Below are 16,539 nucleotides of genomic sequence, written 5' to 3'. Positions count from 1 at the left end.
GTGGGGGGGGGGGGGGCAGGGTCCCTATACCCACACCCTGCCCAGATGAGTTCCCCACTCGTGTTGCCCCTCTGGGCGCAGGCTCTGCATTGCGGTCCCACTTCCACCCAGCTGCAGCTCCACCCCCACCAGCCCTGCCACTTTTCTACCTGCTGCCCTGAGCGAGCAGTTTCTGGCTGCAGCACAAGCCCTGCTCAGAAGCTGCTGGCTGGGCAGAGCCCTTCCTCTCACAAGGGTGGGAGTGAGGCCCAATAGGATATGTTGGGGGGTGTTGTACACATGAGCACCTTGCTCCCATCCTCATGGGTGGAAAGCCTGGGCAGGGTGCAGTTCACTGGGGGCACCACAAGCCGGATGAAAGTGCCTGCTTGGCTGGATATAGCCCGTGGGCTGGATTTTGCCCACCCCGGCCCTACATGGTTTAATAGTAGAGTTAAGGAGACTGTGCAAGGCAAAAAAGATATCCTTCAAAAAAATGAAAGGGGTGCCCAAAAGAGGAAAGCTCATAAATTCTGGCAGGTCAAATGTAAAAGTGAAATAAGACAGGCCAAAAAAGAGTTTGGGGAGCATCTAGCAAAAGATGCTGGTATTGGTTTTAGATTTTTTTTAAGTACAGCAGAAGCAGGAAGCTAGCAAGAACACCAGTGAAACTACTAGATGACCACATTGTTAAAGGTGTATTCAGGGGTGACAAGACTAGCAGAGAAGCTAAACTGATGAAAAAAAATTAATTTTTAATGCACAAGGTTCTGGGAAAATTCCCACACCAGATCAGGCTTTCCTAGTGGTAATTCTGAAGAGTTGGATTATGCTGAAATGACAACAGAAGAGGTTACAGAACAGATTGATGAACTGAATATTAATAAGTCACCGGGATTAGATCGCATTCACCCAGCAGTTCTGAAAGAACTCATCGGTGAAATTACAGAGCTATTGGCAATAGTATGTAACTTATCATTACAGTCTCTGTACCAGAGGCCTGGCAGGTTGCCAATATAACCCCCATCTTTAAAAAGGGCTCCAGAGGTGATCCTGGGAACTGTATACCAGTGAGTCTCATTTCCATCCCTGGCAAGTGGGTAGAATCTATAATAAAAAATAAAATTGCAGTCACATGGGAAACCTGGGGAAGAGTTACCATGGTTTCTATAAAGGTAAATCCTGCCGTATCAATATCCTGAAGTTCTTTGAGGGTGTTAACAAGGATGTGCACAAGGGGAAACCAGTTGACATAAACTTTTTGAAAATCCAAATATGGTTTTCAAGTTTTGTTTTGTTTTTTTAAGGCTTTAAAAATTGTGTTGCTATGGGATATAAGGGAAGGTTTTTTTCATGGGATGAAAGATGAGAAGCAAAGGGTAGGGCTAAATGGTCCCTTTTCAGGATGGAGGGAGGTCAAGTAGAGCCCCCACAGTGCTGGGCCAAGTCTTTGGAGAGGAGCTGTATAAAGAGCTCACTAAGCTCAGTGGCAGAAGCATGGCAAATGAACTGCAGTGTCAACAAGTGAAAAGGAAAGATGACCTCAGTTACACACACACAGTGCTGGGTTCCGAAATAGGTGTTACCACTGAGGAAAGAGATCTTGGAGTCATAGTAACTAGTTCTCCAAAAACATCAGTTCAGTGTGCAGTGGGCACCAAAAAAACCAGTAAAATGATGGGCATTCTTAAGAAGAGCTTTGAAAACAAAACAAAATGTCATGACACTATATAAATCCATTGCACGTTTAAAACTAACATGAAAAAGTAATGTTTTTTTTCAGCTTTTAGTTTATTTGTGGAACCCGTTACCTTTGAAAGTGGTAGAGGCAGATAGTCTAGCCAGGCTCAAAAAGGGACTAGAAAAATTCATGGGCTGGGGTGGCTTGTGGGCTAGCTCTGGGTTGTGGGTCTGGTCTCTGAATCTGATCCGTCCCGCAGACTGGCCCTGAACCCCCATCCAGTTCGTGAAGCTGGATGAGTTTGGCACCTCTCCTCCTAAGCATCTGTTCCCACCACTGTCACAAACAAAATATTGAGCTAGATGCACTATTGGTCTGACCTACTATGGCACTTGTTACGCTCTTACGTTTTGTGTCTATAGTAATGAAATAAATAGAGTGGATTACATATGTAGAATGGATTCTAAATGCAATGTTTTCCTTGCATGTAGTTTGATCCTTTGACACTTTCATAGATCGATATTGATGGAAACTGAAAATAGCCTTCCCATTCTAGAAAGATTCACAAATTTGCATGTGCTGTCCAGCTTGGTGTTGCCATCTTCTCATCATACTTAAAACAGCATACTTTACATTAATCAAATCAAATTATATTGAAAAAAGGAAGTGCCAGTTTCAGGTAGACTTTACTGTTAGATTTACATTTGTTTAGCTTTTCTTTGTATAGTGAGAACTCTTCATCTGTAAATTATTTTAAGGAATATTATTTCTGGATTATATATTCCTCATAGTATTTCGTCTCTCAACATTCTCACACAGTACTAATATATGATAATAGGAGAGTGAAATGGAATAAAAACTCAAGTAAATTACCATCTTTTTCTGTCTTTTAAAGGAAAAAAGTTAAAAACTAAATTAAATTTTTAAAATCATGTGTTGTATTCCCATCTAAAGTGTTTTAGCAAGACATGTAAGAGAGGGGTTTTTTTTTTTTTTCTTTAAAAGAGATTTTTTACATCTACTTGCATCTTTTTTTAAAGTCTAGCTCAGTATAAGAAATTCATAGCAGGAAATTTTCAGTTAACTTTTTGGAGAAAGCATTACTAGCAGAAAGTAACAGAGAGGGTAAATTAAGTAAATAAAAAATGTAACCGACTCAGTGGTTGATTAGAGAAGAAAAGAGATTTGAGAGACCAACTAGAAGGATGAGCCAAAGGTGAGACACCTGGAAATACTTGTTTTCATGTAGTGTGTTTCTGTTTAATTTACAGGACCTAGAGTATTGCCTTGATCCTAAGACAAAGGAACTACCGCCCCTGCGAAACCCTGACATACTTGTTGGTGAAAATGATCTCACAGCGCTCAGTTATCTCCATGAACCTGCAGTTCTGCACAACCTCAAAGTTCGATTTATTGACTCAAAACTTATTTATACATATTGCGGTAAGTACATTCATTGCAAGCAATGAAAATCTACTGAAATGGCCATGGGTAAGGAAATGGAAGGTATTGAGATGTCACCATGAGCATAAATCAAGTTAGATCTTTCCATTAATTCTAAGGCATTTGGGGATCTTATGATAAGAGGCCCTGCTTTGAGTATTAACAACACCAAAAAGTATTATTAAAAACATAAGGTTCAGAGTAAACCTATTTCACATTTCTGTCCCTTTTGATTCCCAAGAGCTCTGTTTAAGATGTACTAGCAAATCGCCTATCAAGAATGATGGATGGGCCAGCATGGATGGAGCCCAGCCTCTAGCCCTGCACCCCCACTCCTTGCTGTCCTCATTTGGCCCTGTTCTTCCCCCCGGTGTGGCAGGCCCAACCCTGTTCCCCCCCACTTGGTGCTGTGGACCCAAACCTATTCCTCCCCATTGGCCAGCGTGGTGGGTCTGACCCCGTTCCTCCCCATCCTGGCGCAGCAGGCCTGACCCTGTTTCCCTCCCCTGACCGGCGCAGCAGGCCCAACCCCATTTCTGCCTCCACTGGTGTGGGTGGCCCCACCCCATTCCTCCCCCCTGCCAGCGTGGCAGGCCTGACAGTGCTGGCCTCGCCTCCGTCTTCTCTGTCTCCACCAGCATGGTGGCACTCCACTGCGCTGCTACCGCCTCCTGTCCAAAATGCTCTTGGAGCATGCTGATTGGCTGCTGAGACAACCAATCAGAGTGTGAATAAAATGTTATGGACAGACTAAGGCTTTTATGGTTAGCACTAGCCAATTGCCCGTCAAGAATGATGGGCGGAAGGTGCAGGTGGAGACAGGCCTGTACCTGGCTCCCCCCACACACCTTCAGCACCGGGCCCGCTCCCTCTTTTCCCCACTCCGCTGCAGGGCCAAGCCTGCCTCTCCTCCCACCTCCCTACCACCGTTTTGAGGCTGAGCACATCCCTGCCCCCCACAACCTCCCCACTACCATTTCTAGGCCAGGCTGGGCCCGGCACATCCCCTCATACCCTCCATCTTGGCACAAGGCTGGGCTTGGGATGTCCCCTCTACCCTTCCCACCACCATTGTGGGGCTGGGGCCAGGCCCATCTCCCCCACCTTCCCTGCTGCCATTTCAGGGCCAGGCTGCTCCCCTCCACGCTCTGTTTTAGGGCCAGGCCAGGCCCAGGGTGCCCCCCACCCCCTCTCGGCCACTGTTTCATGGTCAGGCCCGCTGCTCCCATCCCTCCACCCTTCCTGCCCACATTGGCCTGTGCCCACTGCTTCCCATGCCCTACCGCCATGGTGGGCTGACTTTGCCTTCCCCTCGGGCTTGCTCCTCCCCGCCAGTGCTCTCCCCCCCCCCACATCAGGAGAGAGAGGGGGGCGAGGTCAGCAACACTGGCCTTGGCCTTCCCCCCTTCCATATTCACTGCCTGCAGGGAGTGGGGGGGAGGGAGTGTGGCCAATGCTGTATCTCGACCCTGCTCCCCTCCACATTGCCGCCACCTCCACAGAGCAGGGCAGGCGGTTGAGTCCAGTTGTGCTGGCCTCGCCCCCCCATCCTCTGTGTCCTCACAGTCATGGCGGCGGTCCACCGTGCTGTCACCTCCTGTCTGAACGCTGTATTCCCACTCTGATTGGTGGTTTCTGCACTCTGATTGGTTGTTTCAGTCAGCCAATCGGAATAAAGCGTTATGGACAGCCAGACTAAGGCTTTTATAATATTAGAATTCTTACCTGGCTGTCATTGGGATTTGTCGTTGATCACTGGTTCCGTAGCCATTCTTAGCTAAACATAGCTAGAGAGAAGAATGTCACCAAGTCTCTGGGAATGCAGAAGGCTAATCTGATAAGGATAACGCTTTTTGGTCTTCTAGACTAATTATTTACAAGCTGTGTATTTGTGATTGCATTGAAGCAATTTCCTTTCCTTTTCCATTTTCTTGTCTCTTTAGGGTCTCCATTCACTAAAATAGTAGGACTGAGGTTGTAATAGCATTTGTGCTAGGGTTTGTCTGTTCATAGTCTTTGTTAGTGGTAGAAAGATATTAATAGTGCAGTGCAGATCTGTGATCCTGCAACACCAAAAGCAAAACTGGCCATAATTTTTCCAGTCAGCCAATATTGGAAGAATTTATTACAGCAGTGATGACTTCATTGTAACTGCAAAATTTAGCTGAGTGATAAACTTCAGGAAAACATTGGATTCAAAATTTGTATGTCATGCAGGAGGGCTTGTTTATTTGCCCACGTGTTTTTTAAATCTTGTTATTTATTAGAAACATGCTGCTAACTTTTAGCATAACATTTTAGTGCAAACAATTCTATATTCCTTTTAATTGCTTTCCTGGATTGTGGTATTTCACATCTCATGCTAGTGCAGGGGTCGCCAGCTTGTGGCATGTGTGCCATAAGCAGCATAGGAAGCTTCCATGCAGCAGATATTGGGAGGGGCATAAGCACAGTGGCAGATAAAGCAGCAGATTGGGTAGGGACACCAGGCAGGAAGCAAGAAGCAGAAAGCAAAGCAGCTGATCAGGCAGGGGAGGAGGATCAAAGCAACACCCAGTGAATGTGTAGAGTTAATTTGTAGCGTGACTGCCAAAAAGGTTGGCCCCCACTGTGCCAGTGCATAAGAAAGTTTAAATGATGTGGGTGTTTCGTTTACTGACCAGGCTGAGCTGACTATAAAACATAAGGCTGTGGACAGATACTTTATACAAAATAAAAAATAAAAATATCTTTTAATTTAAAATTAAAAAAAGCTTGATAAGTCAATAACAAGCTGAGAGCGGAGGTGATTTCCAGTTTTGCTTTGTTCTTTGTTATTTCTTTAAATCTTTATCACTGCGCACAAAAATTATGAAGATTTGAAGGGAAAACTGGATTGCTTACATTAACAACTTTCTGGTAGTTGTGTCAAACTATAGTGAAAGCTTTTGCTTTTCTATCTGATAAACTGTTGCATGATGTTTCTTTTACAACAAGCCTAAATTTAGATGAATATTTAGCTGTCCATAGATTGTTGATCCTTCCCCCCTTCCTAAAATTAAATCATAGGTGTCTTTTTTTTAGTATGTACAGGAAGGATCATAAGAATAGCAACTGAGGAGCCTAATTCAGTGTAATAAAAAGAGAGAGCAAGACAGAAATACATAAATTTTGGAATGTTCCTGATCTTTCTTAAGGAAAAAAATTTAATACAGTTTAAGAAATTAAAACAAAAATGTTCAACACAAATTATTTTTAAACTGGCAACATATAATATAAAATTATATTCCTGCTATGGTATTTTATAAATTAGTTTAAGCACTGTACAGAAATAGTATAATTCTTTCTTAACTTCTGAGATGTATCCTTGATGGATATTATTTGTTTTAAAAACCTGTATTGAAGTAAATTAATGTACTGTGCCAGGTTCTTGTCATGTGGATGTTTGCTTTCACTTCCTGAGATCGTTTTTGTCAGCAGAGCCTAAGGGGGAAGGACATGCCTTGAAGTTTGTACAAATAGTTGGATAGTGCACGTGTGACTGGATCTGCAAGTCTAGGTGGTTTAAAGAGATTATGTACCAACATCACATTGATCAGTGCCAAATGCTTTCTTTACACTTAGGGCTTCTTTACACAAGGAAATTAAGAATTTCTTAGGGTGATATCTTTTATTAGGCCAACTGTATAGTTGAGACAGAGTTAGACAAACTTTCAAACACAAGACATTTTTCATCAGGTCTCATCAGAGCTACAACATCACTCTTACGCTTTCAGAGAAATTAAGGCAGAACAAGATAGTGTGTGAGCTCTACAACCTAGCTATCTGCTCTAACTTCCACAGAGTCTACATTAAGAGCACCTTTATGTGTTTACCTTGGTAGTAAGGTCCACTACAGAGAGGCACTCTCATTACAGATCAGAAGTATACTACAATCCCAGGCAGTGCTACACTCACTCCCACTCTAACTTGTGGAAGTAATGTAGCAAACTTAGTGCAGTGTGCATGTATACCAATAAATTCTGTGGCTTCGCTACTTCAAGGTCAGGAAGTCGTGCATGTGGTGCATCTCAGAGCGTGCTGTCTGGCACTGTAATTCATCCACAGAAACATGCCCCTAAGAATGTCCACAGGGAGAGTTTAGAGCAGAGTAGCTTTGTACTGTACATGTACATCCTGCTTTATTCTGAAATACTACCCTGTAGCAAGCCCTGAGTTATTTAAGTGAAGTCTGAAACTAAGGAGAGAAGGCATCTAGTATACTCCAGGCCACAAAGAATTATTTTTGTTTGTTCCTGATCTGTAATCACATTCCTTAAATGAAAACTCTAAACTCATGGTTTGAAAGGACTTTAATTTGGGCAACTTAAATGAAATCCAGTATGGTGTTACAGATACTGGATTTCTTGATTGTAGTATACATCAATAATCAATGAAACGTTTAAGATGTATGCCAGATCTGTGACATTGCAACACCATATAGAGAGAAATGGGGGATTACTGGGTTTTCCTGTAATCTACAAGAGATCTCAGAAAGCTTCCAAACACATGACAAACACCTGTGGCAGTTTTGAGAAGTGTTTCCTGGAGGTGCTCCAGTAGGAAGCCAACAGTTGACACCCCCTTTTTACAGTGGACTGCATCAGACCTATTCCAGCATTAATGGTATCTGAGGTTGCTCCCAATCTTTTTTTTTTTTATGGAACCATCTTAACTGTAGTTTTATTTACTTTTAATTTTGTTGGATTGAATTTGGTTTTCTAAGGAAGTCCAGGATTTTGCAGACAGGCATTGTGCATACTTTTCCCCAAAGATCTGCAAGTGCACATTACTTTTGATTTGTGGCACATTAGCTACTTCCAAATTTCTAGCAGTCGCCCAGCTCTGGCACTGCACTTCCTACTGGTTTATAACATCACTTGTGATCTCCTGATCTGTAAATAAATAAATAATAGAATTTAGTTACTTACAGAAGTGGAAGGCCACTTTAGTAGCAGGTCCAGATTTCAGGTGCCTTTTCTTTGCTTTTCCATGAAAGAATTTTCATATCCTAATTGTAATACTTGGGCCTATCTAATTTAATTTCTTTACCTGGATGACAGCTTAAAGTGGAAACAGCATAGAGGAAGTAAGAGTAGAAAAATTCGCATACAAAACGGAATGCTTTATAAGCATCTCTGATGTGAGGGAAGGTGGGGGGTGGGTCTAGATAAAGACTTCCTTGCCCAGGCTGCCTTTCATTGAATGATGCCTCACTGATTCTGAGAGATTAGCATTGCACTTTAAAGCCATTTCATTTAAAATCATGATGGGTTCTTTTTTCCTTCATAGCCACTACTTCTCTACCAGGCTCTGTCATGGTGGCAGCAAGCAGTGGTTTTTCTCTAGAACTGGAACAAATAAGCCCTCCCTGTACATTAACAGGACCACAGGATGGAAAGCTACTGTTAGCCTTTGCTCAAACTGCCCCTCTGGGTGCAGAAACCCTCCTTACTCATGATGAAGAATGTAACTAGCAATCTTTTGGACCTTACTCCAGGGACAGACAGAAATGTGCCCGAGTCCTTATTTTATCCAGTGTTACAGACTGGATTAGGATGCAATTTAGGGAGAGTAAAAAGGACAGAATGAACTAGAAGGGGCACTCAAATGTGGTGATTGAATGTGGTATAAAGGCAGGTCCATTTAGATAGAGGGAGCATGGAAAAAATGGGATAGAAGAAATAGAAAATGTAGGGAGTTAAATATGTTTTTCTGTGAATGTTAAACTGATCTTATGGCACTTTTTACAAGTCTAACTTCTGGTGTCCATCTGTGATTTTACATAAGATGTCAGTCGTATAAAATATGTCTCCATTTATTTTTGAGCACTTTTAGGATGTTACAATTTAAAATCAGGCCACTATTGATTAAAAAGTTTTGTACTAAAGTTTTTATTATTGGCATATGGTGCTGTAATATCATATGCGAATATGTGATATGCCCTATGCCACAGGTAAGTAACACTCTGGTAATGTCTGCCAGAGTGCAGTACACAAAAGAATTTTGCTAGGCTTATGCACCTTGGGGTGGATGGCAGGGGAGGCCTGAGGGGGCCCAATCCTTGTTGTTGTAGCTGAGCCCCAGCCCCTTGCCTGCTGTACACCTTGAGATGTGCATGCACCCACCACTGTTGCGGTTGCTTGCAGCCTCCCTGTTGCCTGCTATGAGCAGCCCAAGCTCCATGGTGGGCATGTGCACCTTGGAGTGGATGGCAGGAAAGAGGCAGGGGCTGCTCTGCCACAATGAAGATTGGGCCCCTCACAGCTCTCCTGCCATCCACCACTGGCACACCAGCATCTTACAAGTTGAGGTTGCAGGTGTTTTTTGTCATTCTGCCCAAAAATGTTGCTGCCTTATGCCATTATGACCATCAGTGAAGCTTTAGGGCTGAAGTTGGCCCTGTTATATTTCAGAGCCTTTTTGTTACCAGAATAGTTGTAATTCAGCAGATCACAGGTGGCTGGGATTTGTAATGAAAGACTACTCCATGGGTCAGCAGCATTTTTGGGCAGAGTGCCAAAAACACCTGTAAATTTGACTTGTAAGATGTTCGTGTGCCAGGGGTGGACGGTGGGAGAACTATGAGGGGCCCAATCTTTGTAGTGATAGTGCAGCCCTGGCCTCTTCCCCACCATTCTCCACGGGGCATATGTGCTAAGCAAAATGCCTTCCCGTGCCATGCTCTAACACCTGCCCTGGGGGTTGCCTACTCCAGGGCTAGTCGGTGCAGTCACTGCTGATTATTCTGTTGCTAAGCACAGCTGGCTATTTATCACCTGTCAGCACTGAGTGGATTCAAACTAAACCTGATTAACCTTTCATTCTTTAAACCCAAAACTTTGAAAAAGGAGGAGAAGTAAATGTCTTGCCTTGCATGCTTCCATGGACTTCAGTGAGCTTCTGATTGAGTCTAATTTATCTTAAATATTTGGCTTGGAGAAAAATAAACAACCTATGCTTGGCTTGTGCAAGTGTTTTTGCTTTTTTTTCACTTGGCTATTATTAACTTGGTTTGTATCATTTCCCTTGTAGGTATCGTCTTGGTAGCCATAAATCCTTATGAGCAGCTGCCTATATATGGCGAAGATATCATCAATGCCTACAGTGGTCAAAATATGGGGGATATGGATCCACACATTTTTGCTGTAGCTGAAGAAGCATATAAACAGATGGCCAGGTTTGTGGGGCAACAGAGCCTTTTAATTCATTGTTTCATCCTAGAAGTCTTAAATTTCCAGTTAATGAACACATTTTCTCTTCATATTTTTTCAAACATTTTAGAAGTTCTTTCATTAATCCAGTGTATATTAAATGTCAACAAACCCTATTACATTAGCAAACAATAAAGCTGTTCTTTATGCCTTGGAGACAATTGTCTTTGGATAGGTAATGGGAAGGACCCATTGGACCTATTCAGAATTAGGCCTAAAATTAAACAAATTAGAGCAGATCTGTATGGAGCTACATTATCTCAGTCTGATCAGTGAAATACAGAGCTGTTTTTGAACAGTAGCCCTTTTTAAACAAAATGTGACTTTTAGAATGCAGCTATTTCACATGGGTTATGTTTGTGCATATATATGCACATAGGGTAATGATAGCAGAAAAGATTCTACCAGTGTCGTCTTTTATTAAAGGCAGAGGTAGACAAAACTTTGATTTTGTATTTTGAAGGGCAAAAGGACCAGTTTCATAGAATGTGTCTGAAGAGAACAGATACTGGATAGTCACTCTCAGTTTGGATAGTTGCTTTTAGTTTGGTTTGTGTGCTTCTCCAGTTAATAAAGTGGATCCAAGAGCTCTATTGTTAGTGATAGAAGCTGTTAATTTAGCCATCCTTCAAGTAAACTAGCTTGTTAAGCAAAAGATTGTCTGCTGATGAATTCATTGTGATGTGGCAATCATTCAGTACTGGGATGAAAGTTTTCAGATGATCATCTCTTAGCTGGCAACATACTCAATTAAGAATGTGTAAGAGAGTTAGAATGAAGTGAAGTCTAGCCAGCTTGTGTCTTTGAAGCATACCTTGTAGAATGATCAGTTCATATGTTAATCGTATAGTAGACCCAATTCAAAGGAGTAATGCACCATGGTCCAAGTGTCCCGATGTGTCATATTAATGGGCTGCCAATATCTACAAAATACCCAAAATCTAGATTTTTAGAAGGTGGATGGAGCATAGATGCTATGTATTTCAATTACTAGTAATCTGTTAAGGAGCTTGGTGTATCATGTGGTGTGAAAAATGCCTAAGTAAAGGGGAATCGTATCTGCATATTATAGCTCCTTCAGTCAGGGATCACATTGCTTTACAGAAATTGTAACACCTTTTGTGCAGTCACTTTCTTACAGATGCAAAATCTTGAGCTTGAGCAACTCTGGACTAGTGGCCACTCACGTCTAGCCTTTTTGTGTTGTTATCTACAAAAAATAGCGTGCTTTGATCACACTAGATCAGTGGGCTGCAAGGCTTGGAACAGCAAGGCTTGGCCAAACACCTTTATTAAAAATGGGGAATAGAGGCAGATAACATTACATAACTTGCTGAAGGTCACCCCATAATTCTGTGGTAGAGTGAGAACTATAAACTAGATCACCAGACTCCAGTCTTTAGCCTGAACTTTAGTGTGTAAGCCAGTGTTTTTAGTAGCTCCAAATTACTGAATAACTGTAGGTAGCACTTTCTTTTTAAATGAATGAAAAGTAACATTTAAGCATCTCTTGAAACTGTTGATCACTCTTTTTCATAAAGAGATATGAACCAGCTTCAGACTGAGCCTTTATTCTTCTCAAAGCTGAATATTTCAGATAGATTAGCCAACCTATATTTAACTTTTAAAACTATTTTTGCTTTTTTTTTTTCAAACAGCTATTATTAATCAGATCTGTTTTATTTTCATTTGAGATATTGTCTTAGTACCCCAAAATTTTGATATATATAAAAACATACAAGTAGGTAGAATATCCCTACACTGAAGTAGTTATGCAGTTGTTTTCATTTTATGCATGTACTCTCTTTTGTGCCACGTACCTTTTTGTGCCATTTGCATGCAAATCCTTGATGAACCTCTGCACTGGTCCGGACCTGCAGGGAGCAAACCAGGAAAGCCAAGGCTGCAATGGAACTCTGACTAGCTACAAGTATCAAGGACAACAAAAAGTCCTTTTTCAAATATGTGGGGCGCTGGAGGAAAAGCAAGGGCAACGTTGGACCCCTGCTAAACCAGATGGGACAACTGATGACCAGTGCCCAGGAAAAAGCCAACTTGCTAAATGGGTACACTGCATCAGTCTTTCATCGGTCCCATGGTACGCCCCTGCCCACTACAGGACATGGAGGCCCAAGTGAAGGAGATTCCTTCCATCAGTGCTAACCTCGTGAAAGAACACCTTGAGGAGCTGGACACCTTCAAGTCAGACGGCCCTGACAGTTTACACCCCAGGGTACTCCAGGAGTTGGCTAGCATCATAGCCCAGCCCCGGCACAGATCTTCAAGAACTCCTGGTGCTCTGGTGAAGTCCCCAATGATTGGAAGAAGGTCAATGTTGTGCCTATCTTTAAAAAAGGGAGGAAAGTGGATCCAGCAAACTATAGGCCCATCAGCCTAACCTCTATCCTGGGGACAGTCTTCAAAAAGATTATCAAAGAGGTCATTCTTAACAGGCTGGCCGATGGCAACATCCTGAGGGACAGCCAGCACGGGTTTGTTGCGGGTAGTTCTTGCTTGACCAATCTCATTTCCTTCTACAACAAGGTGACCTATCACCTGGACAAAGGAGAAGAGATTGATGTCATATTTCTTGACTTTAAAAAAGCCTTTGATCTAGTATCCCATGATCACCTCTTAGTAAAACTGGCTAACTGCGGCCTTGGCCACACCACTATCTGCTAGCTGGGGAATTGGTTCTGTGGTAGGACCCAGAGGGTGGTGGTTGACGGAAGTCGATCGTTGTGACCGGCAGGGTCCCCCAGGGCTCTGTCCTTGGGCCTATACTATTTAACATCTTCATTAATGATGTAGATGTTGGCATCAGAAGCGGACTGGCCAAGTTTGCTGATGACACCAAACTGGGGTAAAGCAGCAACACCTGAAGACAGGAGGATGATCCAGGCTGACATTGACAGGCTCAGGAAATGGGCGGACGAGAACCTGATGGTGTTTAACACTGAAAAATGCAAGGTTCTCCACCTTGGGAAGAAAAACCTGTAGCATGCTTATAGGCTCAGCAGTGCTTTGCTGGCTAGCACTATGGATGAAAGGGAGGGACTTGGGGGTCATGATTGACCACAAGATGAACACGAGCCTGCAATGTGATACTGCTTCTAGTTAAGCAAGCAAAATGCTTGCTTACATCCACAGATGCTTCTCAGGTAAATTCCAGGATGTCATCCTCCTGTTGTACTCGGCCTTGGTGAGGCCGCAGCTGGAGTACTGCATCCAGTTTTGGGCTCCACAAATCAAAAAGGATGTGGTGAAGCTTGAGAGGGTGCATAGGAGAGTCACGCGCATGATCAGAGGTCAGGAAGACAGGCCTTATGAAGAGAGACTGAGAGCCATGGGACTCTTCAGCCTGGAAAAGCGCAGGCTCGGGGGTGATCCGGTGGCCACATATAAGTTCATCAGGGTGCTCACCAGGATCTGGGGGAATGTCTGTTCACCAGAGCGCCCCCAAGGGATGACAAGGTCAAACGGTCACAAGCTCCTCCATGACCATTTCAGGCTGGACATAAGGAAGAACTTCTTTACTGTTCGAGCCCCCAAGTTTTGGAATAGATTGCTGCCGGAGGTCGTTCAAGCACCTACTCTGAGTGCCTTCAAAAGATATCTGGATGTTTATCTTGCTGGGATCCTATGATCTCTGCTGACTTCCTGCCCCTGGGGCAGGGAGCAGGACTCGATGATCTTGCAAGGTCCCTTCCAGCCCTAATGTCTATGAAATCTATGAAACCTATTCAGTCCCTTCTAATTTCTCACTTTGTTTCCAATTCTGTAGTCACTTAATGCTATATTTTCTAGTAACGGTGCATATTTTCTTCTCTTTTTTTTTAGGTTCTCTCTGGGTCATTATTGCTTTAATCTCTCTTCACTTTTCATTCCTTAGTTAACGAGGCTAAAATTCACAATATATATTCAGACTTGCAATTCAACTGTTGGATGTTTAGAAATCCCAGTTTAAGTTTTGCATCGTTTCCTTTTGGGATTTGATTATTTAATTCATAAATCTGCTAAATTTAGGGCAATAATCTTACTGTTAGGATAGCTACTGTTTGTATACTTTTGTTAGGTTGCATTTTTCATCATCTTTAATACTTCCTGATGTTATATTTAAATAGACTCTAGCCATAACCAGTGATGATTCTCTTATTCTTGAAGGATCAGTTGACGCCTCTTAATTTGTATACCTTACATCTTGCTTTATAATTATATTTTTATTCTTAGAATTTGCTTTTCCAGCTTGATTATTCCCTCCTTTCCCATAGATGATACATGAGAAAATATACTTCCAGATAGTTGGCCATAAGTGGATGATTTCTCTATGATTTCATGGAACTATGAAGTTTTGATGACAGCAGTTGGTGAACATTAACTATAAAGAAGGTGCTAAATCATTGTTGAATAGTAGTATTACAGCACTCAGAAGGCTCAATCCTGGCTTCATTGGGAACTGCATGCATTTAACAAGAACATAAGCAATCCTAAATAATAGGAAAAATCAAGGCATGTTTAGTCGAGAATTAATTATTGTTTGTTAGGTACTTTATTATCACATCCAGTACCTCAGAGAAAATTTGCTTCCCATCAAGATAATCATCCTCCTACTTCTATTATTTCTTTCCTTATTTATCTTTTTTGTGTTCCTTTTTTTTTCTTTCCTTCTCCCTCCTTTTGGTAAGTCCCAACTCCCCACTTCCTATGCTCAGTCCATGTCACTGCTAAAATAAGCAACACAGTAGTCAAAGCTTGCATTTACAAATGTCATTAAACTTCAGTGTTAAAAATTCAGTAGAATTACTGGCTAGTGGAGTTGTCATTTTGGGCCGTAATCAGACTCAGGCAGAGGACCAGAAGCTTGTGGTTTTTTGTTTGTTTTTTTAAATGAAATCTAATGTTTGCCATTCAGTCAAATCAAGCCAGTGGAATGGTTGACACCTTTTTTTGGATTGCTATACAACATGGAGGTTCAAATCCTGTGAAGACTTGTTCACAAGTAATTTCTTTGGGATAGATTACACCATCTCCTTTTGTTTATATACACAGAGTTTTGGACCCTGTCTTCCCTTCCATGTACAGAGGAGGTTCAGTTGCCAGTGTGGAATCCCATTCCTTCCTGTATGATTTATCCAGTGGAACTGTTTTTGCATATCTGAGAGAGGAGTAAGCTGGCAGGGGAGAGTACACAGCTCCTTCTAGCTCCAAAAGCCTTATGCACAGCATCCTGGAGGTAGTTGTGGCCAGAAGAAATCTTATTAATACACTGTTGATGAGTTTTGGATTGAGGGGAGGGAAGTGGACAGGAGAAGGGAGCAGTAAAAAAAAAAAAAAAAAATGGTGCTGAGACATGGTATCATAGCTTGGATGACTCGATTACTAGGATGGGCCACGAGAGCTTTTTCATTAGGGATAAACTCCACTGTATTGACCAGGTGATGGTGGGGCATCTCAGCATGTGATTTCTCACACAGACGTATTCCTGTGAAGTCTGGGATTCCACTCAGGGATTTTATTGTTGAACAAGACAGCATGACTTGGATGAATTGAAATGAATTTGATGGCATTGCTCTTGTGACTATATGCATGAATATATTACTCATTTAAATAAGAGTTGTATAAGTCCTTATATTGTTGACTTCATGTGAGACAGTAGGCATGAATTTTCTCATGAGCTTTATCTTTCTATTTCTATCTAGAAATTATTGCCAAGTCACGTGTGTGTGTGTGTGTATGCCTGCCCCAGTTCTGTCTCTTTTATCCTTCCATTCTTATATCTCATATGCCACTTGTTCCATTTGAGCAAGTTTAAACAGATTTTGGACAGCGTTCAAAGCAGAAGAACAACTGAAAAGGAAGTAAATAACTGTTGAAATACTCATCTTTGTCCTGGAAGCGTATCTCGCGTTACCACATCTGCGTGTTCTGAACTCTTTGGAACTCCAGTGCCGATCTTTCTAAAAGTCAGCATTTCCCCACTGGTAACGCCCTGTTACCAGATTTCACAGCTTTTCCCTGGTAAAAAATAACTTTGCTAACTGTGACATGAAATGGCAAACATCTTACTTTTTTGATTGCAAATGATATACTTATGCATGCTAGCAAGACTTCTAGGGAATAATGGTTCAGGCTGGGGGTAGGGTGTTTATATATTTTTGGTCTTCTGGTATTCCTGACTTGCAGAGTATTCTAGTAAAATAAGTA

General features: G+C 42.2%; 1 protein-coding gene across 1 annotated transcript in view; it reads left to right on the top strand.

Annotated features, from left to right (window-relative positions):
• MYO5A (myosin VA) overlaps positions 1 to 16,539 on the top strand; it is a 172,548-nt gene that overhangs the window by 3,775 nt on the left and 152,234 nt on the right. Inside the window, exons 3-4 of the mRNA XM_019503826.1 lie at positions 2,932 to 3,103; positions 10,157 to 10,301. Of these exons, the coding sequence (XP_019359371.1) occupies positions 2,932 to 3,103; positions 10,157 to 10,301 (317 nt within the window). The remainder of the gene's footprint in view (positions 1 to 2,931; positions 3,104 to 10,156; positions 10,302 to 16,539) is intronic.

This window comes from Gavialis gangeticus, unplaced genomic scaffold, assembly GCF_001723915.1.
Source record: "Gavialis gangeticus isolate Ggan-Ray unplaced genomic scaffold, GavGan_comp1, whole genome shotgun sequence".
Classification (NCBI taxonomy): Eukaryota; Metazoa; Chordata; order Crocodylia; family Gavialidae; genus Gavialis; species Gavialis gangeticus.
Note: the sequence above shows the minus strand (reverse complement) of the source record. Positions and strands in the feature narration are given on the sequence as shown.